At 43.5% G+C, this 26,777-nt stretch overlaps 2 protein-coding genes across 3 annotated transcripts in view; one reads left to right on the top strand and one right to left on the bottom strand.

Moving 5' to 3' along the window:
• Window positions 1-11,924, top strand: part of VANGL1 (VANGL planar cell polarity protein 1) — a 52,429-nt gene extending 40,505 nt beyond the window's left edge. For both annotated transcript variants that reach the window (XM_073008454.1, XM_073008456.1), the window contains 4 exons: window positions 641-774; window positions 2,200-2,332; window positions 3,552-3,786; window positions 9,360-11,924. In XM_073008454.1, the coding sequence (XP_072864555.1) occupies window positions 641-774; window positions 2,200-2,332; window positions 3,552-3,786; window positions 9,360-9,620 (763 nt within the window). In that variant the 3' untranslated portion in view covers window positions 9,621-11,924. The remainder of the gene's footprint in view (window positions 1-640; window positions 775-2,199; window positions 2,333-3,551; window positions 3,787-9,359) is intronic.
• Window positions 11,925-17,513: 5,589 nt separating this feature from the next.
• Window positions 17,514-26,777, bottom strand: part of CASQ2 (calsequestrin 2) — a 70,789-nt gene continuing 61,525 nt past the window's right edge. Inside the window, exons 9-11 of the mRNA XM_007977450.3 lie at window positions 23,665-23,765; window positions 21,412-21,486; window positions 17,514-19,924 (exon numbers count right to left, since the gene is read on the bottom strand). Coding sequence (XP_007975641.3) covers window positions 19,736-19,924; window positions 21,412-21,486; window positions 23,665-23,765 — 365 coding nt within the window. The 3' untranslated portion in view covers window positions 17,514-19,735. The remainder of the gene's footprint in view (window positions 19,925-21,411; window positions 21,487-23,664; window positions 23,766-26,777) is intronic.

Raw genomic sequence — 26,777 nt, 5'->3', positions numbered from 1 at the left:
CAGGCTGGTCTCAAAGTCCTGATCCACCCACCTCAGCCTCCCGACGTGCTGGGATTACAGACATGAGCCACCGTGCCCGGCTGAGGCCCTCTTAAGTACACTCTGCCCTGGATGGCTGCAGTTGTTCTGGTCTGTATAAAACCTAAGTTCCAGGATTCCTCACACCCAGGGGCACCGAGGCCTAGGGGACAAAACCTTGAATGAGGACCTTAGAAACCTGAATCTATACTTTGTTCTTTCACTTATTAGCCCTGCAACCATTAGTAAGCCTCTTGCCCTTTGGGGGGGGTTCCTCAGTTTCTTCTTTTGTAAACCGAGGAAATATAGAAAAAGTTCTTGGGTGCCTAAAACTAAATGTAAGTTATGAGTTACAACTTCTTCCTCTTTCAACAAAGGGGTAGATGGGATACGGCTAATCACAGGTCCAGGAGAGGGCACAGAAGCCACTTGGCCATGGGGCTTAGTTTCAGCTTTAAGTTCTCATCCTGGAGACCAGAGGTGTGGTAGAACCCAGTGGACTTCTGTATGAGATGATCTTTGATGTTGTGTTCCTTGACCTAACTCTAAAAGAGGATTTTTCATTTAGGACCTGCGTATTCAGTGAAAAAGCTTTGCATTAATTTTGTTCTTTTTTTCTCAGTATCCAACGAGCAGCATTGGTGGTCCTAGAAAATTACTACAAAGATTTCACCATCTATAACCCAAACCTCCTAACAGCCTCCAAATTCCGAGCAGCCAAGCACATGGCCGGGCTGAAAGTCTACAATGTAGATGGTATGTGCCTTGAAAGGGTGTCTGCAGTGCTCATAGGGGCACAGTTGGGTGACTATTTAAGCTTCATGGTACGTTTGGTTCTGCTTCCTCTCTGGGCCTACCTTTATGGTACATTCTCGTTTCAGAACAATTTCTCTATTTTATGTAGGCAGACACATTTTTAGAGAAGTGTTGATTTACCATCTACCTATGTGGGAAGCCTGTTCATTTTGAGATTTTATGATTGAAAACAGCAGTGGTGTGTGTTTCCTGCCTTCTGCCAGCCTCACCTTATATTGGAAGCTATTAGGAAAGGGTTGCTTTTCAAAATTTGTGCACATTACCCACAGACTCAGAAAGCTACCTAAATCATTAAGACTAGAAATCTCAGTAGTTCAGGCATCTGGTGAGATACCTACAGGCACTTCTTACTCGTGGCTAGGAGCCGGAGTTGAGTGGGTGGCAGGAGGCTGGAGGCCAGACTGGGTAAGTCCAAGCTATGTTTCAGGGTATCAGATGGTTAAGTGCAAGAAACAGGATGCGGTGTCATTTCTTACTGGGTACACTGGGTGAGGGCAAGAACTTTGCAAACCCTCAGAGAGGATTATATTGTCAACGAGTCAAGTGATTTATATACAGTGTCAATTTTTGGTGGTAATATCCTCCCAGTTATTTAATTGTTTATTTTTTGGCTATATGAGGTGTGAGCTCCCTCACGAAGCCTGAAAGATTGGTAAATTTAATCTGTGATCTGAAAACTTAGCAAAGATTCCCACTAGTGAAACCAAGTCACCAGCCAAGTAGATCATCCATAAGAAAGCCAGAAATCTGCCTATGTTTCTGAAAAGTTAAGGTGGTCAATGGTTAGGACAGGACAGGACTTCTGAGTCTGTATTCATTAATGGGTCATTAATATTGGTATTTCCTGTAAAAGTTGTAGCTGCCATGACATTCCAGCATAGCTTGCTTTCCATTTTAGACTCAGTGTCTCATGTCCTTTGACTTTCTTTTTTGTCTGTCTGTCCTTGTTCTCCCCATCCCTCTCATTCTGTCTCATTGTCTTGTTGCTGAAATTTGATGTCCCAGCTGCCCTTATGGCCAAACTGAAACTTTATGTAACAGATGGTAACATCTTCAGCACACTCTGTGTGTTGTTTTTGGCCAACATTTTAATTGTCAAGCATTCTTCATCCCCTTCTGAGTTCTTTTTCCATTCCCACTGACCAGATTGGGGTTTAGGGAGATTCCTCTGCTCTCTTGCCTTGGACATAGTGAATGCGGATCCGGGGCACAGTTTACCCTCCTGGGAAGTGACCTTTAGTATTTGTGTATGTGTGTTTCATAGGGGATGGGTAGACAACATTGACAGATTGCAGTACTAGTTTTCTGCTCTGTTTCCCAGCCTTGTGGTATTAACACTATTCTTTCACTGTCCTTTCCCCGAAGGCCCCAGTAACAATGCCACTGGCCAGTCCCGGGCCATGATTGCTGCAGCTGCTCGGCGCAGGGACTCAAGCCACAATGAACTGTATTACGAAGAGGCTGAACACGAACGGCGAGTAAAGAAGCGGAAAGCAAGGTATACTGCCCTCCTGATGCCAGTACCCTCTTACAGACTTTTGAATTTTTATTTTTTTTATGTATTTATTTATTTGGAGACAGAATCTCACTTTGTTGCTCAGGCTGGAGTACAGTGGCAAGATCTTGGCACACTGTCACCTCTGCCTCCCAGGTTCCAGTGATTCTCATGCCTCAGCCTCCCACGTAGCTGGGATCACAGGCGCCTACTACCACGCCCAGCTAACATTTAGTATTTTTAGTAGAGAAGGGGTTTTGCTATGTTGGCCAGACTGTTCTCAAACTCCTGACCTTAAGTGATCTGCCTGCCTCAGCCTCCCAAAGTACTGCGATTACAGGCATGAGCCACCATGCCCGGCCTCTTGTAGACTTTTAATCTTTCCTTTTTTACCACTAGACTGAGGTTTCTGTTTAAAAACATGACCTGTGGGGACACCTCTGGAGTGCACCTTGCTCCAGTGTTTCTTAAACTGAAGGCTATATGAGCATCACTGGGAGGGCTGTTCAAATACAGGATGCAGGTTCCGGGCTCTGCCTGCAAAAGCCCTACTCAGTAGGTGTGGAGTTGGGCCCAAGAAATGGCATTTCTAACAGATTCCTGGGTGGTACTGGTCCTCCTGGGCCCCTGCCCACACTTGAGTGGGCCTGTTCTGCACCCCTGGACCCTTGCCGGTGTTCACCATCAGGTCATATTCACTGAAGGGGACAGAAGTGCATTGCATCATGTGTGCTGTGCCTCTTCCTGTTTCCCAGGGGCTGCTAGTGTGGGTGGCTGGACCAGGGAGCATGCAGCTCTGCTTCTTTGCAGGGCTGCTTCTGCACCACCAACCACCTCTCTCTGTACAGAGCCTTTTATAGCCAGTTGGAGAGGCCTTAGAACTCTTTTCATCTAACCATTGCAGAGATGAAAAAAGGACTTAAGTGCATTTCCCAAGCTCATTGGTGACAGAATTGAGAACAGAGTTTCATCTCCCAGTCCTGGGGCTCTTTCCCCCCGACACCTGGGGCCCCTGTTCCACATGTTATTTTTGCTGTTGCTTTTCTTTCTCCCTTCCTCCCTCTCCACCCTCTGGGGTACAACTAAGGAAGGATGCAAGCAGCGTGATTGGGCCTTGAATATGTTGGCAGGTCAGGCCACAGCAGGGTGGACAAGTGTCATTCTATTCGCACACCCTGTGGCAGGCACCATCCTAATTACTTAGTATTGCATCACCTTCTAGGCTGGTGGTTGCAGTGGAAGAGGCCTTCATCCACATTCAGCGTCTGCAGGTCGAGGAGCAGCAGAAAGCCCCAGGGGAGGTGATGGACCCTAGGGAGGCCGCCCAGGCCATTTTCCCCTCCATGGCCAGGGCTCTCCAGAAGTACCTGCGCACCACCCGGCAGCAGCACTACCACAGCATGGAGAGCATCCTGCAGCACCTGGCCTTCTGCATCACCAACGGCATGACCCCCAAGGTGCGCTGCTCTGGGCGGGCTCTGCCACCGTCATCTTGGCTTGTCACTGAGCTTGGCCAGTTGAATTTTAGCGTGTTACTAGAAGTGATAAAATCGAAAGGCTTCTCTAAAACGTCAAGTAATAAGAATTAGTGATTCTCACTTACTTTATGCTATGTTAGTACAATTGTTTTTTTAAATATGCCTTTCGAAGGCCTCTGGATTCTAACAGAGGAGAGAATTTCACTTGCAGACAGTACGGAATAGTGATTGGAGACAGTACAGAATAGTGATTAGGGGTGCATTATGGACTCTGGAGCTGAACTGATTCATTCTAACCTGGCTTCTCCACCAACTAGATGCATAACCTTGGGCACATGGCAATAGCTCTGTGCCTCAGTTTCCTAACCTGTTAATTGGTTAGGATAATACTAGTAACTATCTCATTTGTATGTTTTGGGAACTGAAAGAGTTAATTCATGTGAAGTGCTTGAAATGGTACCTGTCATATGATGAGGATGGACTAAATAGTTATTGTTATTATTGGTAAAAAATAGAATGGCATGAACCCAGGAGGCGGAGCTTGCGGTGAGCCAAGATCGTACCACTGCACTTCAGCCTTCAGCCTGAGCAACAGAGTGAGACTCCATCTAAAAAAAAAAAAAAAGCCATCAGGCATTTTGGGCATTACAGAATGAGTTTTACTGAGTGGTCTTTTAGATTACGATATTTAGGACACCTTAAGGAGTGTTACAAGAAACAGCCAGGTATCTAATAGAGGGTTGTGGCCAAGGAGGCAAAATAGAGTAAAGATATAGCAATTGACTTCTCTACAGAGAGGTAGGTTCACATCCTAGCTCCACCACTTAATTGGTTTGTGACTGTGCTCAAATTATTCTACCTTCTATTAGATACATGGCTGTTTCTTGTAATATCCCTAAAGTGTGCTAAATACCATAATCTAAAAGACAATTTGGTAAAACTAACTCTGTAACACCCAAAATGCCTGACAAAGCAATAGCATTATTTTTACCAATAGTAATAATAGCAGTTTAGTCTGGCCTCTTCATATGACAGGTAGCGTTTTAAGTACGTCACATGAATTAACTCTTTCAGTTCCTCTACACTTGTTTGTTCTTGTATCAATGAGGATAATAATAATACCTCTCTGACAGGGTTGTTGTGTAAGAATTACATTAAATATAGCAACATGGCATGTAAATTGCATGGTAGAGAGTAGATGAGCTTGGCATGTGGCACGCGTGTAACATTTGGTAGCTGTTTTTTATAAGGACTTCTGTTTATACGCTGCACTATATGTGTATCCTGCTGGTTACATTGTCAACCAGTAACTACCCTTAGGAAAGCAATGTAGAAATAGTAAGAAACCAAAAAGTTTTCTGTATTGACTCACTGATCTCTCTCCTAGGAAAGCTATTTAATACAATAATATATACACATGAATATACACAAAGGTGGTGTTTTGCAAAACAATCTGTAATACTTCCACAAGGGAAATAATTTAAAACATAACAGTGGCTTATAAATTATGGTGTATCACCTGTTGAATCATGAAAGAATCTGTTAGAATAGTAAGTTACAAGAAATAGAATTCAGAAACGTGTGAATACTGTGGTTGCAAATGAGGAAAATATGTCTGCAGGTATAAAATGATGGCTTATACCATATAGAACCAAAACAGTTGTTTTTCTTTTTATAAGATTTTAGAAAGTTTCCTGGTTGCTTTTTGTTTCATTTAAAAATTTCATACTTTTCTGAATTAAAAATAGTAGCTGTTTTTGGCATAGAAATCCAAACATTAAAAAAAAGTATCATATGCAGAAAATGAAGTTTTCATCCCCCGCCCCAAAACAGTTTTTACGGATAAGGAGTTGGTATATATTCTTTCAAATATCTGTGGATGTTTTTTATGCTGAATTGGGAAAACAAAACAGAAATGGGGTCGTTGCTCTTTCTCTCTCAATCTCTGTGTGTGTGTGTGTGTGTGTGTGTATAAACCACAGGCACATGCCACCATGCCTGGCAATTTTTGTATTTTTGTATTTTTTTGGTAGAGACATGGTTTTGCCATGTTAGTCAGGCTGGTCTCAAACTCCTGAGCTCAAGCAATCTACCTGCCTCAGCCTCACAAAGTGCTAGTATTACAGGCCACTGCCCCAGCCTATATATATCATTGATTGATTGATTGATAGCCTATATATATCATTCATAGATGGATAGAGATTTACATACTACATCTCTCTATATAATGTATATTCTCTTTATATACGTAGAGAGATATAGATATATAAAACTTTGCTTTTTTTTTTCCTTAAAGCTATCCCTTGTCTGTCTTTCCAAATCAGTACATACAGATCTTACTCCTACAGATCTAACTACATTTCTGGTAATAGCTACATCTTATTCTACCAAATACCATGATTTATTCAACTGATTGTCTGTTGATGCACATTTGGATTAAGAGTTTTCATTAGTCAAAGCTAGGGGCTGGTTGTATTTGTTAATCAGATTTTATTGGCACACAGCCATGCCCTGTTATTTATGTATCACCTATGGCTGCTTTCACTCTGCACCAACAGAGTTGAGTAGTTGTGACAGAATATGGCTTGAAATGCTGAAAATATTTACATCTATGGAAAAGTTTGCCAACCCCTGGTTTAAACAACATTGAGGTGAATGCTTTTTTACATATGTATTTGTACAAATATTTCTGAAGCCTAGGTTTCAAGTAGAGGAAAAGCCAGGTCAGCGTTGTAGATCCTACCAAACTGCCTTCCTCAGGGGTGTTCCTTTTGCATGCTTTGCCTCTAACATCTGAGATTTTTTATTTCCCACATACTCGGGAGCATTGGATGTTATTGTTTTAAATCATTGCCCATCTAAGAGGAGGAAGTTAGTTTTAATTCTTCTAATTTATATTTCTTCTTCTTTTTTTTTTTTTTTTTTTGAGATGGAGTCTTGCTCTGTCACCCAGCCTGGAGTGCAGTGGCACCATCTCGGCTCACTGCCAGCTCCACCTCCCAGGTTCACACCATTCTCCTGCCTCATCCTCCCAAGAAGCTGGGACTACAGGCGCCTGTCATCACACCTGGCTAATTTTTGTATTTTTAGTAGAGATGGGGTTTCACCATGTTGGCCAGGCTGGTCTTGAACTCCTGACCTCGTGATCTGCCCGCCTCAGCCTCCCAAAGTGCTGGGATTACAGGCGTGAGCCACCATGCCCAGCCTATATTTCTTTAGTTAATAATGTTATAGAACAATTTTTTTTTCTTTTTTCTTTTTTTTTTTTTTTTGAGATGGAGTCTCTGTCGCCCAGGTTGGAGTGCAGTGGCACTATCTTGGCTCACTTCAAGCTCCGCCTCCCAGGTTCACGCCATTCTCCTGCCTCAGCCTCCCAAGTAGCTGGGACTACAGGTGCCCGCCACCACACCCAGCTAATTTTTTTTTTTTTTTGTATTTTTAGTAGAGAGGGGATTTCACCGTGTTAGCCAGGATGGTCTCCATCTCCTGACCTCGTGACCCACCTGCCTCAGCCTCCCAAAGTGCTGGGATTACAGGCGTGAGCCACCACACCCTTCTGATAGAAAAATTTTTATATGCTAACTTTCCAATAATATTTATTCTTCTATAAAATTATTGTTTCAGTTTCATTTCTCCAATTGTTGAGTTATTTTCTTTTTCTTATGAGTCGTAAGAGCTATATTTATATTAGCAGTGTGAGAGTATGCAAGGCCTTACTTTCTGCCTTACAATAGATGCTCCACATGAAAAATAGACCTGGCAGTAGCAGCAGGGTGTGAATAAAAGAGGATACCGGGCCAGGCGCAGTGGCTCACACCTGTAATCCCAGCACTTTGGGAGGCTGAGGCAGATCAATCACCTGAGGTCAGGAGTTCGAGACCAGTCTGGCCAACATGGTGAAACCCCATCTCTACTAAAAATACAAAAAAAATTAACCAGGCATGGTGGTGCATGCCTGTAATCCCAGCTACTCAGGAGGCCGAGGCAGGAGTATCACTTGAAATGGGAGGCAGAGGCTGCAGGGAGCTGAGATCATGCCATTGCACTCCAGCCTGGATAACAAGAGTGAAACTCTGCCTCAAAAATAAGAAGAGGATACTAGTTAAAAACTTTTCTTGGCTGGGCGCAGTGGCTCACACCTGTAATCCCAACACTTTGGGAGGCCAAGACAGGCAGATCACTAGTGGTCAGGAGTTCAAGACCAGCCTGGCCAACATGGTGAAACCCCATCTCTACTAAAAATACAAAAATTAGCCAGGTGTCGTGACATGTGCCTGTAATCCCAGCTACTTAGGAGGCTGAGGCAAGAGAATCACTTGAACCTGGAGACGGAGCTTGCAGTGAGCTGAGATTCTGCCACCTGTAGCCTGCGCAACAGAGTGAGACTGTCTCAACAGAACAAAATCTGTTCTTGACTCTGTCTGGGACCTGATTGATATATTCCAGTATGTTTCTATCTGTATTACTGGCTCATTTCATTCTTCCTTCCCCTCATGGCTAAATCAGTGTATTTATTTGATTTCATTCACATGCTGTTGAACTCCTAGTATGTGCTATGCACATTAGAAATTCAAATTTAAAAAAAAATACTTCCTGCCCTTCAAGAGAGTGAAGTGTAGTGTGGGGAGCGGACACGCAAGTCAACAATCACTTCGAAAGTAAAGGGTCACACGAGAGTCAGTGATTACAGGAACCTGGAGGAGCACATGTTAATCTGCCTGAGAGGTTCAAGAGAGGAGGCTTAAGAAGATTTGAAGGGCAGGGAAGAATGAGCTGAATGACAGTGTTTAGCTGGAGGAACAGCACATGTATCAGAACTCTATCAAGCCAGGTGCCACTGGAGCAGAGAACTCAGGAGAGGGAAGGGGGCATCAGGCCTGGACATCTCCTGGACTGGCCGTGTGCACACTTAGCCCAACATGGAATAACCATTGCTTGCTTACCATGCCAGGCATTGCTATGAGTGCTTTTTGAGAGCTAACACTTTCATCCTTATGGCAGCCCTGTGACTCAGGTAGTGTCACTGCGTCCACTAATAGAGAGTGTAAATGACTTGTGCAGAATCACTGCCAATAAGTGGTAGATCATGCATTCTTGTTCATGCAAATATATTCAGCTCGTATTTCCTGACTGCTCCTTTGGGCCCGACATGGCCCTGGCCCTGAGAAACTTTTGGTTCAAGAGGATGAAGACATGGAGAAACACATCCAGTAGGGCCATACCCTAAGAATGGAGTGATGCAGCCATAACGGCTTCCAGCCAGACACTGACCCCAGCCACCCCATTTTCCTTCCCCTCCGTGGGTACCACTATGCTTGCCCTTGGTGGGTAGTAGGTAAAGGGGAGTGAAGAAGTCCAAGAAGTCTTCCCTCCCCAGTAATGACTCAGTTGTGAGGATCTGATGGGAATTCAGTGTGATGAGCTGGGCTCTGGTCTAAGCTGGTTTATTTGGAAAAAGTTCTTTATAGGTGTGAGAGTGGTTAGCCGCCTAGCCAGGACTGCCCTTAAAACGACCTGTTTCTTCCCTAATAGCCTTTCTCCTCTGCTTCCAGGCCTTCCTAGAACGGTACCTCATTGCGGGCCCCACCCTGCAGTATGACAAGGACCGCTGGCTCTCTACACAGTGGAGGCTTGTCAGTGACGAGGCTGTGACTAATGGATTACGGGATGGAATTGTGTTCGTCCTTAAGTGCTTGGACTTCAGCCTCGTAGTCAATGTGAAGAAAATTCCATTCATCATACTCTCTGAAGAGTTCATAGACCCCAAATCTCACAAATTTGTCCTTCGCTTACAGTCTGAGACATCAGTTTAAAAGTTCTATATTTGTGGCTTTATTAAAAAAAGAAGAAAAATATATAGAGAGATATATATCTATGCCAGAGGGGTGTCTTTTTTTAAAAATTCTTCTTCATTGCTGACTGAAACTGGCAGATGATTGACCAGTATCCCTTGACCATCTGCACTTTATTTGGAAGGAAGCAGGGGTTGTCCACCCTGAAAAAAAGTGACTGATGACATCTGACTTTTGTCGATGAGACTTCTCAAGAAGCCGTTCCCTGGAGCTTCTGTTACAGCTGTAAACCAAAGTGGAGCTGGTGCTTCTTGGGAGCCTCGCCTTACAACAACTAGTTCCTGCCTTTTGTCCAGTACCACGTCCCCCGTTGCTTCTGGTCAGCCCACTTGTAGACTTCCAGGGGACACATCTTTATTCTGTTTCAGGAAACCAGTCACGACACGTCCACATATGTATTTGTGTATGTTAATGTCCAGTATCACATCACCCACGAAAGTCGTAGGCAGTTCAGGAGATACCTGCCTTCGTCTTTGTTCTTTGTTGCCTTAGGTTCTTCAGAGAAAGATCACAACAAAAAAATGTGCACTGTCGTTTACAGCTATTAAGTGGTTTGATTTTGTTTTTTTCCCAAAGAGAAAACCTACACGCTCTGTTTCTGATCCCACCCCTCTCCTGGCTTGAAGCAGGTAGCCCTTTCCCAGCCCTGCAGCTGCCCACCTGGCCTCCATGCCGTCCTGCCCCCACCTGGCTGGCAGCCCTGGCTCTCCATGTGTGCCCTCCAGCTCTTTGTGAAGACTCAAGTCAGTCCCAGTATTGTTTCCATATTGAAGTGCGGGGTGCCCAGCAGGTAAAGCACAGGGAGAGCAGGCAGCGGAAATGCCCCGTTTAGGCTGCAGCAGGAGCCCCACACTGCCCAGTTTTCCTCCCCACTGCTCTACACCAACCAGGGGAGACTAACACTGTGACTCTGGGATTGGCAGGTGCAACTTGGAGCCACTTAATTTCCTGGGGAGGTAAGTTCTCCCCGAGATTATAGCAAGCTGCCCTGCCAAGGGAGACCAAACCATGCCAACCATGCTGGCAACTGCTGCTCTCCGATCCCTGTGTTTTCTGACCACAGTCACTGTGCAACTCATCGCCTCTGCCACTCAGGACCAGGAAGGGGGCTGGTTTTTGCTCCCACTCTTAGTTGCTGATAAAGTGGGGAGAAGGAAAATGGACACTCTACAGAGTTTGGGGAAACAAGAGTAGGGAGCCCATCTTCTTGTCCAGAAAGATTCACCTGTGGTCTGTCTGTTAAACACAGCTGATTTCAGTGGGCTTTCCTCTGGTCCTGGGGGAGCAGACACTGGGTTGTGGGCAGAGGAGCCATCCTGGCGGAGCCCTGCTGCAGGGGAGCTCCTTCAGGAGCCCCATCCGGACCTCTTGCACTGGGCTGCCTTTGCCTCCATTTGCCTTCTTGTATCTGCAACAAACCTTTGAAAGTGTTCACTCTTGTTTTTCCCAGTATTTCGGGTAATCAGCCACCTTGCTGTAGTACAGGATGACTCTTTGTATGTGTGCACACCCCCTTACTCCCTTACTGCTTCATGCACTGCACAAGTGGTACAGTATTTTGTGTCATTGTAAAAATCAAAATTGGCTTTGGATCTTTGTAATACACCTGTACCTGAAAAAGTAAACAACATTCTTCAATCACCAGCCTTCAGCTTGAAAAGACATGCTGGAGAAGAAGGAAGGGGGAGCCCATAGGTGTGGCAGGGAGCCAAGATGTACTATTCAACTATGTGGTTCTGTTTATAAAAAACACATACCATGGAACCATGGTGTTTTGTTCTTAGTTTTTGCTGTTAGATCCCTTCAAACTGGAAGTTCCTTATAATGTCTTTCTCAGGAAATATTTTGGGAGATGGGGAAAGGGATGGCAAGTGTGAGACGGGCTGTGTCAGAGGTTGCTACGTCATGGATACAGAGCAGTTCCAAGTGCCATAAGTGTATATACATATAGTTAATAATGACACTGTTCATCACCATTCTAAAATACTGTTCTTCCAACCCTATCTTAAATGACCAGTCCAGAAGGGGTTAAACTGGATTCACTTGCTCTGGCATGTGCATTCCCAGCAGGGTGAAGAAAAGTTTAAATTAAAGAATTTATTTTCTCTCTGCCCCTTCCTCTTTCTCCCAGTCTTTGCATAGGAGAATGTCAGACGTTCAGAAATTACTGTTTCTATTTTAAATTGAGTATTGATTTTTTTACATTGACTGTGTATTGAGTTCTTTTTGAAAGAATAACAAAATAAAATGCAGGATCTTTGTAAAGCCTTTGCACTTTCAACCTCTTTATAGCTTGAGTTACTGTTGCAGTGGGAACAATGTAAATGACATTTAAAAGATTTAAGGTTTCAGAAAGCTGCATCCCACAATTGAACACAATGCGTTTTTATTTCAATTATTGGAACTGGTAGGCTATTCTTTTTAAAAGGGGGTAAACTTTGCCCTAAGGCTAGTAGAACATACGTTCATATTATAGGAGACAGGATTTCATTTGCCTTAAATGTTTATAGATTTTTTTACAATTTTCAACCTACATTATTAAAATTAGAGCATTGAGTGTTAAAGAACTTAGTGAGGAGTCTATGTCTGAGATTGCTCTCTTCCCTGGTGATGTTTTAACTGGTAGACAATTTGTTTTTAAATGTGTACTTTTGAAGATAGGACAATTTTTATAGTCCATGAACTGAATGTTAAAAAGTTCTGTATGCATTCTCAGAGAGGATTTTAAAGCTATATAGTTCATCAATCCTTTGCATTATCAAAATGTTAAGTTAAATGCGTAATACTTTGGCTAGAATTCATAAAGTAAGCCCTAGAGAAAATACTTGACCACCAATTTTTTGCCCAACTCTCATCACCTCCCTTCCCCCACCCCCGCCTCTGTTCTTCCCTTTTGACATCTACATAGAAGACAAGTTCTTTATAGCAAATGGTAAGAGGCAGGTGACCTGGTGTGTTTGCTGTGTTGTAGTACATTGCCTGGGGCTTGGGACTCCTTTTTTAATGGAGAGACTGGCTGTGCAGGTGTGTGTTGGATAGGGATGAAGTGCTCACCCCTCCCCTCTCTTCAATAGTTGGGGTAGATTTCTCTCCCATTTTGCCTCTCATAATCACTTTCGAGTGCATGTATTTACCTAAGGGCTGTAGCTCTGTGGGATGCTACCAGCATATTGGACTGACAGAAATTGATTACCTTGCCACTCCAACCCACGTACTGAGTGAATGTTCCAGCCACTCAGTGAAACCAACAAAAGTGAGTCCTTGGTTTACCTTCCAATCTGGGCCCTGCTGTGTAAGTATCCCTAGGTAGGAATGCACATTTGTTTGTGCGTTTTTATTTCCATATACATGAGCATTTCTCTGAGTGTATTACCCCATGGATAGCACATTCACATGTCAGACATCTTAACGTGTGTTATCTGTAGCAGATAGGTGCATAGCTCAGCAGGTACGTGTGAATGTGTAGATAGCTGAGTGTGTGAGGGTGTCTGTGTTTCTGCAGTCCCCTGTGTTTGAGAGATTACCTAATAACCCTGTGTTTTGGGAGGTCACTCTAAACCAGTGACTTTTCCCTCCCCTGCTTTATTCCTTTCCCTCACTGACACTGGCTTCTCCCCCTAGAGTAAATGGCTTTAGCACAGCACTGTCTTCTGGGGAGCCTGCTGTCCTGCAGGCAAGTCCATTAAACTCTTTCTTGCTTTAGGACTCTGAAAACAACAAGAAACAAACAAAGAAAGGTCAAGATCTAAGAAAATTACTGCACAAACTTCGCTACCCTGGAAGCCTTACTAGATATTTCTTAAGGTAACTTAAAAACTGGGCTTTATTTTTAAAAAGTGATAGGTTAGTTAAAGTAGCACAGAAATGTTAGCATATTTATTTAAATAGTCCTGCAGCAGAGACCCTGCGATTGTAAAGTGATTTAAGTATTTCTGGGTAGTGTTTGTGATTTATGGATTTGTTACCAAAAAACAAAAAAAAATCACTACTGTGAATTTACTACTATGTAAACTTGTGGTCATATATCATTATAAATAAAATAAGAATTGCTCTTCCGCCCACCGTTCTTGATTGGTATTCAGTGCAGTAGTGAAATGAGATAGTTTGGACACTGTTGAAATAGCTGTATTGAGCTTTAACCAAGTGTATGCTCAGAAAATTCGGTTTGGGATCACATTTTGAGAAAACATGTTTTGGTCAAAGAAAGGAACGGCTACTAACACAATTATCAGGTATTGTATATTACAGTCCGTGTCCCACTCAGCCTTGTTATCCCCACATTCTTTCAAGATTGGAGTTATCTTGGTTTTTCAGGTGAAAAAAGGAAGATCAGAGAGGAAGGGGCTGGTTCAAGGTCTCATGGCTGGTTGACAGAATTTCAAACTAGATGTTTGATTCTAAGCCCTCAGTCCACTGTACCTTGAAGTATGGTCTAAATGATTTGGCGCTTCCGGATGTTGAGGAAGGACCTAGAGACACATCCTTGAACTAGAACCTGGTGTGGGAGTTCATTGGGAGGCAGGATCTCTTCTTTCACTTTGTTTTACACCTTGTCCCTTGGAAAGCTTCTCCACTATGCTAGCAAATATCTTAGGATATTTGATGGAAAGAAGTTGAGAATCCCCCTTCCTTCTGGAAAACCCAGCCCTGCCAGGGTTGCACCTACCGCAAGACAGGGATGCTGTTGTTCTGGCAACCCCCCTTTGCTTTTGCCTGGCCCCACCTGCTCCCACTCTGCTGGCTCAGGCGAGATGCGTGCCTTCGGCCTTGGGTGAAGGGAGGTAGGCAGGGTCTTGACCTGGCCTCTCTCTGGTGCCATGGCAACATTATGCCTCAGCTTTCTTCCCTGGTTGAAGTGAGAGGGGCTGTCCACAGCCCCATCCTGGGGGGATCTCAAGCCAGAGTCCCTGGCCTGGCCTCCTTGATATAGGTGTTCTCAGCAAGCAGTTTGCGCGTCCCACTGTTTTTCCCACACTTGCCCCCAAGACTTTGGACAGCACAGACGTAAAACAGGGCTCGGAAAACCATTTTTCTCTATTCCCATATGTAGTAAGTTTTGATTCAGTTGTGCATAAACCATGGTTTTCTGCCCTGCTGTTTGCTTTCAATGGAAGACAGTAAAGGGAAGATGGTGCTCACGTCTCTCCACATGACATCTCATTAGGAATTAAGATGCAATGGATTAGAAATGTAAAACTTCAGAATAAAATTAAATTTTAGGGCTCTAAGTCCCGTTTTCCTGGGTCCTGTTCCATTTCTACGTAGATAACCCAATTTGTTTTGTCTATTAAATAAGTCTCTTTAGTGGGTGGTTTTAGAGTGTCCAACAAAAAAAGAACAGATGCCTAAAGCCAGGTGCAGCACCATGAAAAGTTTCTTTCAATATGGCACCAAGACTCTACCATTTATGTCTGTCTCAGCTTACAAACATCAGCATTTTGTCCTTGTCATAGTGGAAGAAAGACATTATTTTAAGCTTTGGGGACAAATGTGACAAACCCCAGGTTTTTATCTTAAAAGTGTCTTTGGCACTTCTTTTGGCACTGAAATGGTATGTGTATAACATTATTTGAATGTACAGTTGTTTGGTTTTGTGTGTGCTTATCTTTTTTTTTTTTTTTTTTTTTTTTTGAGACGGAGTCTCGCTCTATCACCCAGGCTGGAGTGCAGTGGCACGATGTCGGTTCACTGCAAACTCCGCCTCCCGGGTTCACGCCATTCTCCTGGCTCAATTTTTTGTATTTTTAGTAGAGACGGGGTTTCACCGTGTTAGCCAGGATGGTCTCGATCTCCTGACCTTGTGATCCGCCCGCCTCGGCCTCCCAAAGTGCTGGGATTACAGGCGTGAGCCACCGCACCCGGCCTGTGTGTGCTTATCTGAGCTTTCACTTGTGGGCATGGCATTTTGTTGTAAAGTTGCTCATCATTTAGCAGTGTTTAATTCTAAAAAGCCCTCTGCCTAAGAAAGCTTCGTCTGTGGGGACCAGAGACTGTTGCTCAGGGAATTAGTGACGGGACTTGGGCATCTGATCTGCAGGTGACAAGTTTAGTTCAACTGATGTTGTAGGGAATTTAGACAGTTGCACATCATCGCCATTCTAGGGGCCTTGTAGAAAGACGCGACCGTTGTTTTTCATTTATCAGCACCCCTCAGTTATAGAGGTAATGGAACATTCACTTATTTTTCATCATCATTCTTTAAAAAGGGAACGTACAAAAATCTAAACTTTGGCAATAATTTCTTTTTATAATAGTTTACGGTAGGCTTTAATTGAATGCCACACTCCTCTGAGACCCCTAAGTTATGGCGTGATTAACCAAATTCGATTTCCAACAGTCATTTATGACCATAACTATTGCATAGAGTGCAGGATGCCAGCAAAGATGAGGGTGGGGGCAGATACTGGCTCAGTGATTTAACTCACATTATAGATGACCGCTTCCTCAACAGAAATGCTACTGAGAGAAACAGAAAGGCCTGGCCCAGGCAGGTCTTATTCGAGAGGAGATTATTTGATAATTGCTTTGGTTAGAAGGACTTTACATTTCCTGATTTCAAGTCCAGCACCAATTTAGAAAGTTCAGAGATGAAACCACCTGTCTTTATCTGACAGAGTCATAACTGTTTGTGTAAAAATGTGGCCAGGGACCGTTTTTGTTCTTTCTGATTCGTTAATACTGTGCATTGCAACCAGGAGGCAGTTTTGCCAACCAGCCTCTGCTCACGGTCACCATATGTGTATGACAAGGCCTGAGTGAGTTCCTGCATAAACTGGGTAGTGGGCTCTTTTGAGGCATTTTCAAGCATATACATGAATGAATGACACTACCAGCAACCATCTGTACAAGGCCATTTACTCACATTCATAAGGTTTATGCTATGAAACTTCTTCTCATTGTGATGTCAGTAACAGAGTTAGTGTCTCTGATGGAATAGTGTACCTGTCACCCAAGTTATTTTGTTCCTTTTTGGGTCCTCCAGTATAATCCCCACCTCATCCCAATTAACTGTAAAATGTTTTACACATCACATTTTTTATACTGTAAACTTGGAAAATAAATTGAAATATCAAATTGCATCTTGTTTCTTTTCTTCATGTGATTATTTCAATCTAAAAAGTTGCTTACTTTTTCAGGGACATTTTTCACTCTTGCATAATTTTGAGACCTTCAGAATTTCAAGACAACCTGTCATATTTCTATAAAAACCAAGACAATTATGACAGATTGGGAAAGTAGAATTACCATTGTAACAAAAACTACTGGTTGTCAATCATTTTACAGTGAAGAAAATGTTTTGAATAGATAACTAAAAATGAAATCCTCAGGCTCGAAAACATGGAGATGAAACAGATCTTTTGAGTAAACCAGCAAGTAGAAAGGTGTTCGAGCCAAATAAGAAGAGAGAAAAGTAACAGACCTTGGGTTGATGTGGGAGGTGAATATTGGATTAGTTTTCTGATTATTGGCTTGGGAATTCAAGTTAAATTATCAATTGATTTTAGATAGGTCTATTTAAAGGAAATTTGATTATTTGCAAAGAAATATGAAGCTTGTTTTCTGCTAAACTCAACAGTAGAATTTTGACACCACACAATCAAATTCTTACCTATCTCATGGACAGAAATTAGAGAAATCAATTGACTCGAAGATATTCATTGGATAGATTATTGATAAGCTGTTTTTTGGGGTCATTAAGCAAAATGTGCACAATTTATATCTGCATAAGTAAATGCTGCTAATACACCTTGTGCTATCATTTGGATATTTGTTCCCACCAAATCCCATGTTGAAATTTAATCCCCAGTGCGGCAGTGTTAGGAGGTAGGGTCTAAAGGGAGTGATTTAAGAACTTGGGTCATGGGATGGAGCCTCCATGAAGAGATGAATGTCCTCTCTGGAGGAAGTGGGGTGTGAGTGGGTCGCTCTGTTAGTTCCCTGGAGAGCTGGTTGTTAGAAAGAGGCTGGCACCTCCTCTCTCATGCCTCCTCTCTCACCATGTGATCTCTGCACACACTGGTTTTCCTTTACCTTCTGCCATGAATGGAAGCAGCCAAGGCTTTCACCTGATGCCCAGTCTTGCAGCCAGCAGAATTGTGAGCCAAGTATATATTTTTCTTCATAAATAACCCACTCTTAGTTATTCCTTTGTATCCATAAAAACAGACTAAGATACCTTGAAAGCTCTGTTACCCAATAGTGCTGGGGAATTATAGGTATTCTGGTTAACCAGTTATTCATCCACCAACTCAATAAATGAGTATCTACTTTGTGATGGGCAAAGTGCTAAGTGCTAGGGATTCTAAGATAAGTTCCTTGCCTCTAAAGAGCCTGCAATTTAGTGAAAGGACAAACATGCAAATATATGTTATACCTTAAATGATAAGTGACATGATCCAGGGATGCACAAAGCACAGAGGGGAAGGGCACCTTCAGGTCACCTAGACAATTGGATAAATGGTGCTATCACCCACCCAAACTAGGACTCCATGAAGAGGAGGAGACGCTTAGGGGAGAAGGCAATGAGTTCAGGTTTTATTGTGTTGAGTCTGAAGTGCTTGTACAACATGAAGTCAAGATGTCCAGAGGCAGTTGAATGAATGTGTCTAAAAATAAGGCGAGGAGTCATGGTTAGAGACTCATATTTGGAGGTAATTAGCACATGGATAGCATTGATGGGCATGATGACATCGTTTTGAAAGAGTGTGCAGAGTGGAGATGCTATGAAACACCATCATTTAAAGAGCAGGCAGAGGAAGAGGGGCTGGAAAGGAAAATAGAGAAGAAATAAGGAGGTAGGACTGGAGCCAGATGAGAATGAGCAGAGTCAGAAAAATCAAGATAGGATTTTCAACATTGTCTGAATATTTTCAAAATATGAGTTTAATGACAGAATTAGTTAGCTAGTATTCCACAAAAACTATTGCTCTATTTTCAAAAAATCTGTACAGTGTCTTAGACATGTGCTAAAAGATTGAGAAAATAAATTAGAAAATTATACTGCACACTTAACACTAAAACTACCAAGCACAATATAACTTTTAGACAGCTCAGAAGGCACTTTGGAATTTTTTTTCATTGCCTCAGGGCATCAGTATGAACTCCAATTATTGTTGCCCTGGCCAACTGTGAGAGTACTGATAACTGGAGAGTTAATTGACTGCTGGATAAAGCAATCTTTAATCCAAATGGGAAGGCTCACTAGCAGCTACAGAGAAGGGGTATTCAGATCCCAGCTTAGGCTAGGAAGCTAGCTGACCCAGTCAGAGACATGAACCCATCAGAAAAATGTAAGACCTTTCATCTTTCTAGTTTTCCCCCACCCTCCACTCCTGCTGATGAATATGTGAGACTTACCAACTAGAGGGAAGTTTAGAGAGCAAATCCACCTCCCATCCCAGTTTCCTAATACACTAGAAATGATGGTGACACCTGTACACATTTCAAGACCTCTCCACAGCCATCCAAAGGCTTGAATATCCATAACAATATGAATGACCATCACTTGAAATAAGTTTAACAGAGCCATGAGAATATGATTTATAAGTTTGCTTCCAAGGCTAGCCTTCCCTAAGAAGGATCGTCTTGGCTGGAGGAGGGATTCCAACTCATGTTCGAGGTATGGAGGGAACTAAATCATTAATCATGTGTCTTCCCTGGGCTCTGACTATAAGGTCACTCTATGCCTGTGAGTTAGAAAGCTGTCAGTTCTGTTACTGTCATAATCAAAGACAACATAAACTAGTGTTAAGGGATTGTTCACCCTAGACTGCCATGTTCAGGCACTGCCGTGACCCTTGATGGTCCAGCAAAGAACAAGACCTGTTCCATGACAGTCAAGACAGTCAACATGGGGATAATTTTCCTCCTGTCTCTGCTAAGTGGGATTGCTGCATTTGAAAAGGCATTTGCTGAATGATACTGCTCCTGATGCAAAGGGAGTGGGAAAAGAGATCATGGAAAAGGGAAAGGAGCTGGCTGGGTGTGGGGCAGAATTGCTTGCTGCCACCTTGTGCTGTCTGTATGGTAGTGGGTAGCTGTGATTTTGTTTTTCATCAGAATTGTTTGGAGTTGGGCTATTCATCATCATCATCATCACTGTCATCATTATCCTCATCAGAATTATTATCATCATCATCGTCATCATCTTCATCATCATCTTCGGTGTTTATCTTTCCAGAAAGCACATCCTCAATCCAGTCCTCCAGCTCCTCAGCAGTTGGAAGATCGTCATCATCTGGAATCTCCATCCAGACACTGTCAGCCTGCAGTGAGGGATTAATGAATGAGTGAGTGGGTGCATGAAGGCTGAGCCAGACCAGGGGTAGCTGTGCTGAGTAGCTATGCTGAGTGCCCCCCGACGCTCTCACACTTATTAGGAATGTGCATATTGTTAAATGGAAATGCCAAACAGCAAAACGGTATGTGTAATACACTGTTTGTGTTGCATAAAAGGAAATGTGTATTCCATTACCCAGTGGAATATGTATATGACATTTCTGGTAATATACTCATGCAACAACCACCAGTGGTTCCCTCTAGGAATGAGACTAGGGGTTGGGTCAGGGAAGTAGGAAATACTTTTTACTTTGACCTTCTATTCTGCTGTTCTGTTTTAAAATGTTTTCACTTGAGCATATTTTAAAAGTTATGTATTATTATTAATTTTAAAGTAGCTTACAAAATAAATGAATGTAGAGTTCCCTAGGTGATTGAACACCTACCAATGGGGAGAAAGACATTGCTAACTGGCCCTCATTCTTTTTTTTTTTTTTTTTTTTTTTTTTTTTGAGACGGAGTTTTACTCTTGTTGCCCAGGGTGGAGTGCAATGACGTGATCTCAGCCCACTGCTACCTCTGCCTCCTGCATTCAAGCAATTATCTTGCCTCAGCCTCTCAAGTAGTTGGGATTACAGGCGCCCATGACCATGCCTGGCTAATTTTTGTATTTTTAGTAGAGATGGGGTTTCACCGTGTTGGCCAGCTGGTCTCAAACTCCTGACCTCAGGTGACCCAGCCATCTCGGCCTCCCGGAGTTCTGGGATTACAGGCATGAGCCACCACGCCTGACTTGGCCCCCATTCTTAAGAGATTCTACCTCAATTAAGTATGGCTCTAATAATCCTCTGTGATCATCCCTTTCTGTCCACTATTTGCCTGGTTGTATCTGTCCCCACTTCAGCTTTACGATGGTGGAGTTGTATCAGATGTCTGGACTGAGATCTAAGATTTCCTCGCATTCTGCCAGTGCACCTCACTAGCCTGTCCCACCCTCAGTTCAACGATGCCTGAACTCTGAGGAGAAGCCCCTTACTCGCATATGATTTTCTTCCTTCCCTTCTGCAGGCCTTGTCTCCTGGCTGGGATTCTGGGCCACAATGGCCCCATCACGCATTGTACAATGATGGCCCCTGGTGTGGGTTCCCTTTTGTAAAGAGACCTTATTGTTTGTTGTTTGGCTTTGGGGGTAAATACAGGAGAGTTTACTTGGGGGGAAAGTTCCAAATCAGTGATTCAGGAAAGGCTGGCCCCATAGGCAAGAAAACGTGTCCATGGAAGGGAGCCATGTAACCACAGATTGGAACTGGCTTGGAGACCAGGCGTGGAACACACTGGCAAGTTTCCTTGAACAGGACCCCCACCCTCTTCTGAAGAGGCTGGACTCCTGTAGATGCTCTCACAATCTAGGCTGTGTAGCAGAACACAGGGCAGGCCAAGGGTGCCTGAGCAAGTCTTCATAGGGGATACTCACATCTGTGACATTCACCACTCCAATCTGTGGCCTGAATAGGTCAATCTTGAAAGTCTTCTCCCAATAGGCAACGAGCTGCAGCAACAAAAATTAAGATTAGACAGCAGGCAGAGGGCATTCTCTGTTAAGGACCCACCCACTGTCCCATCGCAGTAACTAGGTCACCATTGGTTAAAGGTCTTCAAAACAGCTGTGGGCACTTAGCAAATTGAAGACTTGGCCCCAGCCTTCAAGCACTTCAAATAAGCATTAAATAAAAGATGACATAGCATAAATTATGGAAACATGTGTCTACAACTGTAAGAGAGAAAATTATAGAGGTGGTCTAATGTTGCTTTCCAAATTACTTGTGGCTGTTTTATAGTTTGTAGAGCCATTTCCCTCCACCTCTTTTTTAATGTCCCATTTTAAAAAATACCTTATCTTGTGCTACATGAGATAGCTGGGAAAGCCATGATGGGTCATAAGTTGCCAAGTAAGAAGAAGGCTTCTTCATTCAACCAGGCTTGGACTCCATGTGGACAAATCTCAGACTGGGGCAAAAATAAAGGAGGGACCACAGGATTTTTTTTTTTTAATGGAGATGCTCAGTGGTAGAAAGTCTCCCATGCAAATATATGGCCTAGTGGGGACTAGGGATAATCAGGAATCTGGAAATCAGAATAGTCTGAAGATTTCTTCTTTGCAAAAACCAAGGCAAACACATAGAACTGGCCAGAAGAGAGGCTGGGTGCGGTGGCTCACGCCTGTAGTCCCAGCACTTTGGGACTGGAGTCCAGGAGTTTGAAACCAGCCTGAGCAACATAGTGAGACCTTGTCTCTACAAGAAATTTTAAAAATTAGCTGGGCGTGGTGGCACACACCTATAGTCCCAACTGCTCAGGAGGTTGAGGCAGGAGGATTGCTTGAGCCTGGGAGCTTAAGGCTGCAGTAAGTTGAGATTATGCCACTGCACTCCAGCCTGGGTGACAGAGTAAGACCCTGTCTCAAAAAAAAAAAAAAAAAAAAAAAACTGGCCAGGAAAACTGCAAACCATCTACAAGCTTGTATAACAAAATAGTCACATAAACTAGAAACACAACCAGGCAGAAGCTATATCACCAAAGCTGTACTGTATGCAGTCTTACATGGCCATGACTTTGTTATAATTACCCAGTGCTATGACAATGGTCTCAAGTGTCACGGAAGCCTCTGCCTTTGATTCACCCCCCTCCTCTACATAGGGCTGATTTTCAGGACCCTTGAGATGCCGCTCAATTTTCTCTATTTAATCACAGTATCATCAGTCATGACCTATGCAACTAATGATAATTCTTGGAAGATAAAGTCACCATTCATAACCTAATGATAACTAAACTTGTACTGATTACCACAATAAGCTTTTACCTAAAGCAGTAGGTAGACCAAGCTTTAGCATCATGTAGACCTAGATTGGAATATCACATCGATCACTCACTAGCTTTAACCTTCCCAGCTATCATTCTCTCCACCTTGTGACAGGGATTATAATAGTACCTACTTCATAGCGTTGTTGAGAGGATTGCTGTGATGAGGCATGTAAAGCATTACTATAGTTCCATGCATACAGTAGAGTATATCAGCTATGCTTATTGTCAGTACCAGTACTTATTATCAGTACCAGAACCAGTACCAGGGTTCAATTCATGTAGTGTACAAATTCTGTTTATTCTTTTTAAAAACACATAAGTATAATCAAAGCTTTCGGGCCACTGATCATGGACACTAGCAAAAGTGTGGACTTTAAGGTTCTTTCACATTCATCGTAGGCTAGACACTATGCTAGGTCCTGGGGAGAACACGATGAACATGACAGGCGTAGGCTCTCTTTCTCTCCACAAAGTTCTGAACTCACTGAAAAATGTTCATCTCTGATTTTAATTACTTGGTAATTCAGGTGGCCTCAGAACGATGGTCCCCACCCAGAAAGTAAAAGTAGTTCTGGGGACAGGGAGTGCAGTGATAAGGAGTTTACCCTGCCCACTTGGGTGGGTCCCTGAGGGTCAAGGGTTTTCAACTCCTGGTTTCAACTCCAGGGAGTAAGCCTCATCCTTTCAGGGTCAGCACCAGGCCCCAAGTTCAATACTGCCCCAAGCGCCAAGACCTCCCACATTGGATGGGGGCTGTCACTGGGTTTCTTCAAGTGCCCCCGCCTATTTCACCTCCTTGGATGCTAAACGCAATCATGAGGCTGTGACAGCAACTGAGGGTGGGGCGCTGGCCGGAGCCACTCACCAGAGGAAAGTCGTCGGGGTCGATCCACAGGATGCTCAGGTCGGGGTTGTCGGTATTGTCCCGGGCAACCTGTTTCAGGATCTCCAGGAATTCGTAGCCATCTGAAGCAGGATTCAAGAGAGTTGAGTAACCCCTGCACACACACAGCTTCTAACGTGGAGAGCAGAGTGCGGTTTTTCCACGAGGACTTCTTAGGCCATTTGGTGCTTACCCTCAATTATAGGATTATTCTATAGAATGAGTCAGATGAGAGCTCCAGGCACAAAGCAGCTTATACAAAGGAAACAATAAAAAATTTGAACAAAGGATTAAAGGTTCACAGAGAACTGGCTGGTTTTTCACTGGAAGCCAAACTTCATTTGTGAAAACTGCCCAGCCTTGGGTCAGAAAGTCAGTCCCAGAACAGAGAAACTCCTGCCTGTCCTCACTGATCCTGTGCCATCTCTTGAAACAGATACTTTGCTGTCCCTTAGAGTCCCAATAACATCTGCTGTATGGACCAAAAATGTTTAAGCCTGGACCCTTAGTTTTCTACAACCAGGAATTGCTAAAACCTTCAAACCAAACGAGCTTCTGATTTACAGTTGGTTTCACAGCTCTGAGATAGTAAATGCGGCTTCCCTCCCTCCCTCCCTCCCTCCGTATTTCCTTGTATACTGGGCCCTCCCTCTGTTCAGTCAGCAGCAGTCATTGCCCTAGGGGCGGGATGATTCATAAGAAAAGCAGAGAGAAGCTTTATAAGTTTCAAGAACACAAACTTCTTAGCTTTAAAAGCCTAAACCTTGAAGGACTGGGAGCATACAACTTTTGCCATAAACAAAAATTATAGGAGAATGTTTAGTAAGAGATCGCATACTCTCAACCCTCAGCACCACTCCCTAGCCCCCGGCTAGAAACTGAAAAAATGGTTTAGATTCTGGAAGGCCCCTGAGAATACTAAACTGCGCCTGTGTGTGTGTGCATGCGTGTGTGTGCGTGTGCATGTGTGCGCATGCGTGTGTGTGTGCGTGCGTGCGTGTGTGCGTGTGCATGTGCAGAAACACAAGCCATGTGTGCATGTGTGTCCATGTACAGAATCTCCATTGTTTTCGGGAATCCCAGGGTATAGAAGACCCATGATTTGTTTCAGAATTAAACTTAGGCAAATGAAAAGATCCCAGAATCCCTTAGACAACCCCCAGTACAGGAGCACTAGGGCAGAAAAGCCTGTCGAAAGGCCCCATGGAGTTGTCTTGTCATTCTGAGGAACTTGGAGAGATGACGATGACCCCTACCAGATGTACACCCCACTCAGCTATGCCTGGGAACCAGAGAGACCCTGGGTCCCTCGGGATGGTGGAATTGGGGTGGAGGACCATTGATTATCAGCCCCAGCTTCCACCACTCAGTGGTATACACTCAAAATTGAAATTTAGGTTCAGTTCTAAATAATAAAGTTACAGTTCTTGCATAGCTGAATTTGTGGCTTGAAATTTATACCTTGAATATAAGTAACTCACCAGCTACTTGGGAATTCAATTAACTGTGTTTTCTTTGCAAAGTTTTTTTCTTTTGCCTGGAATCTCAGCAAACTTGAGCTCCTCCCTATGGCCTCTGTTTAGCAAGCCTCTCCTCTCTCCAGGAATGCTAGCTTTTGTTTGGCTCTTTTGGACTCTTGGTAAAAGTTTTTTTCTACACTTCCTTATCTCTAATGCATTCCAGGCAAAACGCATGCTATTCTTAGCAACTCTACTTTGAGTTTTTGAGTTGGTGTAGTCACTGTTGCTAGCTCACACTGAAGATTCAGGCTGAGCCCCCTTAGGCCTTATTACGTGGGAAGCACAGCGACCTCTAGTGGAGAAGTTCCTCTTTTTTTTGGGGGGGGGGGGGGCGGGAAGGGGGGTCTGTGTTGCCCAGGCTGGAGTCCGTGGTGGGATCATAGCTCACTGCAGCCTCGACCTCCCAGGCTCAAATGATCCTCCTGTGTCAGCCTCACAAGTAGCTAAAACTACAGATGCGTGCCATTATGCCCAGCTAGTTTTTAAATTTTTATTGTTTTATTTTGTAGAGACAGGGATCTCACATTGTTGCCCAGGTTGGTTTTGAACTCCTGGGCTGAAGTGATCCTGCCTCAGCTTTCCAAAGTGCAGGATTACAGACTTGAGTCACTGTGTCAGGCCTAGAAGGGGTCGTTATGGCTGGTGTCCACTTCTTGCAGAGATACAGAGTGGACTTGGGTGATCTTTTAATCTGTGCTCATAACCACATTGCAAATGAGATTATGACAGACACCGGAGACTGACAGGGCCCTAAGCATTAGAGTTCATTTATCTGTAATTGCGGGACTGGGGGCAAGGTGGGGTAGGGGCATTACTACTGTTGCCTGTAGGTGGAACTGAGAAGGGCCGGCCCCTCCAGTGTATCACTGGCTGCCAGGTGTGGACACTATGGGTTCTCCTTTGGCCATGTGACTGTCACAGGAGAGGGAAATATGGTGCCACCTTGGTTATCTGTAGAGATAGGAATCATAATACAAAGACCACAAGGAGGAATTCCTCCAAAACAACTTCAGTTACTGTTTTTAGCTGCAGAAAATAAAGAAATGATAATCAATGAGGTGACACTGCCTGTACTTTGGAAGATGAGAGAGAGTCAAACGTAAAAGGGACATGACAAATCTGAAATTCACAGAGGATGAAATGCAACAACACAGACTCAAATGAAAGTAGAAAGCAAACCTGTGGTGCAAGAGACTGATTCACATAAAGGAAAGGAGAGTCTAGGTAGGCACGAGTGTTGTGGAGGGACAGGATCTGTGACCCAGAACTACAAGCTGAATACACAACTGAGCGCTGTTGTTTTCTTATGGGAAAAACTCTCTTAACATTGGGATTCATCAAAAGGAATGTGGTATACAAGAACATACCTACTACATTCCTATTTGACATTCTAGAGCAGGTTAAGAGACGAAAAGAAAACCTGAACTGTGCAAGAAAAATCAAGTGGATTGTAGTATTTATGTAAATGAGCAAAGTCAAAAGTGTGGCTTAAAGCCCATTTTCAAGAAAATAAAAAGGTTTTTGTAAGGAGAATATTCTTTATGTCTATGGAGAAGCAAAGAAATCTCAAAAACC

This window comes from Chlorocebus sabaeus, chromosome 20 (assembly GCF_047675955.1).
Source record: "Chlorocebus sabaeus isolate Y175 chromosome 20, mChlSab1.0.hap1, whole genome shotgun sequence".
Taxonomy (NCBI): domain Eukaryota; kingdom Metazoa; phylum Chordata; class Mammalia; order Primates; family Cercopithecidae; genus Chlorocebus; species Chlorocebus sabaeus.
The sequence above is the reverse complement of the archived record's forward strand: the minus strand, read 5'-3'. Positions and strand labels throughout refer to the sequence as shown.